Below are 1,470 nucleotides of genomic sequence, written 5' to 3' on the forward strand. Positions count from 1 at the left end.
GTGTCAGGTGCACGGTGATCTGATTCATGCACCTCCCACAGAACTGCATCCCATGTCTGCGCCTTGGCCATTTGTCGCCTGGGGCATGGACGTCATTGGACCAATCGAACCAAAGGCTTCGAATGGACACAGGTTTATACTGGTTGCCATAGACTACTTCACAAAATGGGTAGAGGCTGTCACTCTCAAGTCGGTCACTAAAAAAGCTGTAGTGGATTTTGTACACTCAAATCTTATCTGTCGTTTCGGTATTCCTGCGACTATCATTACAGATAACGCAGCAAACTTGAACAGTCACTTGATGGGAGATGTATGCGAGCAATTCAAAATAACGCATAGGAATTCTACTCCTTATCGGCCAAAGGCCAATGGCGCTGTAGAAGCGGCAAACAAAAACATCAAGAAGATTTTGAGGAAAACGATCCAGAATTCCCGACAGTGGCATGACCAGTTACCATTTGTATTATTGGGGTATCGTACTATGGTACGCACGTCAGTAGGAGCAACTCCTTATCTTTTGGTTTATGGGACAGAGGCTGTAATACCGGCAGAGGTAGAAATTCCTTCGCTTCGTACCATTGTCGAAGCAGAAATCGAAGACAGCGAGTGGGTCAGGATTCGATTAGAACAATTGACTTTGATCGATGAAAAGCGAATGGCAGCGGTTTGTCACGGACATTTGTACCAACGAAGAATGGCCCGCGCTTACAACAAGAAAGTCCGACCCAGGAATTTCGAAGTAGATCAGCTGGTACTGAGGCGTATTCTGCCACATCACGAGGAAGTGAAAGGGAAATTTGCTCCAAATTGGAAAGGCTCATACATCATAAGGAAGATATTGCCGAGAGGAGCATTGTATCTAGGTGATATCAAAGTAAATGACCCCGAAACAGCAGTAAATGCAGATGCAGTCAAGAGGTACTATGTCTGATTTATACTCCAGCGGTCCTGACGCATTTGAAATGACGAAGGTTTTATTCCCCACTACTCCCCAAACACTACCCAATTCTCTCTACAAACCTTTGAGCCGCTTATAAAAAAAACATTGATTGAGGCCTGAACTATGTTTGACTTGATTCCGAAAGGATACGTAGGCAGCCTCTCCCTGAGGTTTAGTCACACCAACAATAAAATCCCATTCACCCTGAAATTGAAACCGGGGCACGTCGAGCAGTTTAGAAGTTAGTATCATCTACCTCTCTTTACCAAACACAAGCCTTCAAATCAATTACCAAAGATAGTGGGAAACCAATAAGCGTCACAAATGGAGACCAACACACTTTGAATTGAGAGAGATAAAATGAGAGAGTCTCGTCGGTGAAAACCTTCGGGCACCACGAGGCGACGGGAGTAGAGAAACCAAGATGAGAGAGCTTGTTTAGTAAAAAACTCACAAAGAGTGCTATCAAGCGATGACAGGAAGAGAAATGATAGAGGTCAGCTGGCGAAAACCCGCAAAGGGCGTTGTTG

At 44.8% G+C, this 1,470-nt stretch overlaps 1 protein-coding gene across 1 annotated transcript; it reads left to right on the top strand.

Moving 5' to 3' along the window:
• Window positions 1-481: 481 nt before the first annotated feature.
• On the top strand, window positions 482-931 carry LOC138882834 (uncharacterized). The gene has a single exon (XM_070163468.1). The coding sequence runs from the start codon at window positions 482-484 to the stop codon at window positions 929-931; it is 450 nt and encodes a 149-aa protein (XP_070019569.1).
• Window positions 932-1,470: the final 539 nt, after the last annotated feature.

This window comes from Nicotiana sylvestris, chromosome 12 (genome assembly GCF_000393655.2).
Source record: "Nicotiana sylvestris chromosome 12, ASM39365v2, whole genome shotgun sequence".
NCBI classification, from domain to species: Eukaryota; Viridiplantae; Streptophyta; class Magnoliopsida; order Solanales; family Solanaceae; genus Nicotiana; species Nicotiana sylvestris.

Bases quoted from the DNA above. Each gene is read 5' to 3' on its own strand.
- LOC138882834 (XM_070163468.1), top strand. From the start codon at position 482: ATGGTACGCACGTCAGTAGGAGCAACTCCTTATCTTTTGGTTTATGGG.